Source organism: Micromys minutus, assembly GCF_963924665.1.
Source record: "Micromys minutus genome assembly, chromosome: 30".
Taxonomy (NCBI): Eukaryota; Metazoa; Chordata; class Mammalia; order Rodentia; family Muridae; genus Micromys; species Micromys minutus.
Window position 1 is genome coordinate 29,680,910 of NC_137965.1, and position 1,892 is coordinate 29,682,801.

The 1,892-nt window shown below is 33.7% G+C and overlaps 1 protein-coding gene across 1 annotated transcript; it reads right to left on the reverse strand.

Annotated features, from left to right (window-relative positions):
- Positions 1 to 324: 324 nt before the first annotated feature.
- Positions 325 to 1,227, reverse strand: LOC308439959 (vomeronasal type-1 receptor 4-like; the record flags this gene model as incomplete). The annotated part of the gene is made up of 1 exon (XM_080941895.1): positions 325 to 1,227. One exon carries the CDS (start codon positions 1,225 to 1,227, stop codon positions 325 to 327), a length of 903 nt encoding a protein of 300 aa, XP_080798021.1.
- Between the last annotated feature and the right edge of the window lie 665 nt (positions 1,228 to 1,892).

A 1,892-nucleotide genomic window follows, 5' to 3' on the forward strand; every position in this document is an offset into this window, starting at 1 on the left:
GTTCTTGCCCAAGGATGCCTGAGAAATGCCAAGCAAAGAAGGAAACAGAATGAAAGTCAGAAGAAAAGCAGTTTTATAAACAGCTATGATTCTCTGGCTCATCTGCATATCAAGTGAGCAAAGGAAAAACTCTCACAAGTGCAATGGCCCTAATAATATAATCAGTTCTTATAGGTTATTTATTAAGCCAACAAAAACTTCTGTTCTTATTTCACTAAATTTCAAATAGACAGGGTAATAAGATTTAAGCTTCTGTAATGATGTTTGATGAAGAATAAGCCAGGGGGGGGAAAGTAAAATATAACATTCAAAGCTTTAATAGGATTAGAAGGTTTTATTCAAAAACCAGACCAAACAGAATCTAGGCATAAGAGAGTAATGACTCATAAGAACAAAGGGTCCCAAAGATGGAAAACACAGAGAAATAATGCCAGATATATTTACTAACAAAAAATTTTGATGATACAAAAGAGCAATGCAGCCTTTTAAGACAGAGGAGACAGTATGAAATGCCAGAAAAGTAAATACCAGGACTAGAATGTTCTGGGTGGCTCTGGATTCTGGAGAGTTTCTCTTGTGAACTTGACTGCTGTGGATGTGTTGAACCCTATGCTTGTGTCGATACAGAATGACAATCATGGAGCCACTGGACCAGGCAATGAGCAAAGAAACAATTATTTCAGGACACATGACCAATCCTGCATAGAGCCTGCCACTAATTTCATCACTCGCTTGAATGGAACAGTAAACAAAATCTTGTTGTCTTGTCATGTTTTTATTATTAGATTTGAACAGGATGTTCAAAAAGAAACTGAAATTTATAATCATTGAAAAGACCCATAGAAGGGAAATAGAGCAACCAATGTACTTTGCAGCCTTGGCCTTTTGACCCCTACAACAGGATTCACTGTGACTGATGGTGATGGCCTGGAAGACACTCAAGAAACAAGTGGTGCTAATGGACACAGTCCGGGCAACACTTCTAATGTATAAAATTAATCTGCATCCAACATCAGATAAAAAATGCTTCATCTCTAAAGCTTCCATAATGTGGGGCACTTCAATAGAGAGAAGTATCAAGACATTGGATGCCAGTATGTGGATGATAATCAAGTCTGTGGGCTTTAATATGTGTTTTAGATAGTAGACCAGATAGTAGGTAAGCAAAAATGAATTTCCCAGGATTCCAATTGTAACTTGTAACAAAAAAATTATTTCAGTTATCATATCTCATAATTACAGTCTTTGATTGTGCAAGTTATGTTTCAGATTTTAGACACACCCATTTTCTTCTGATCAAAATGGATTAAATTATCAATAATCTTAAGAGCTACTGAGAAGAAAACAGGAAGTGTCTTAAAGCTTAGGAATACAATATCATCATAGACTTTATTGCATGTACTCTATATACTATAACAATACATTTTTAACTTCAACAGAAGCAATTACAACATACAGTATATACATACAATACTCTAAGTTTGCTCAAAATTTCAGGACACAACTGTAAATTGGAAAGGTGACTTCATAATCTTAGAATATGCAGCCTTGTGGGCAAGATTACTTTTTTTGAATTCATTGGAAAGATAGAACCACGGTTACCAAGCATAATCCAACATTATAAGATTATACTCTTACTTTCTACTCATGGTTTAAAAGAACACAATTTTAATGACTGCTATTAAACTCAAACATAACAATTTATAAAACATTTTATCTATTATTTGGTGATAGATAATGAAAAATTAATAATACCATTCAGAAATCATATATATGTATACATAGAGAAAGAGAGAGATTAGCAAATTTTCTTAAGAGCATAAAACACATTTAAATGATGTTTCAATTGAGAGCATACATATTATTAAATTGTGAGTTAGCCCTTATGGGAT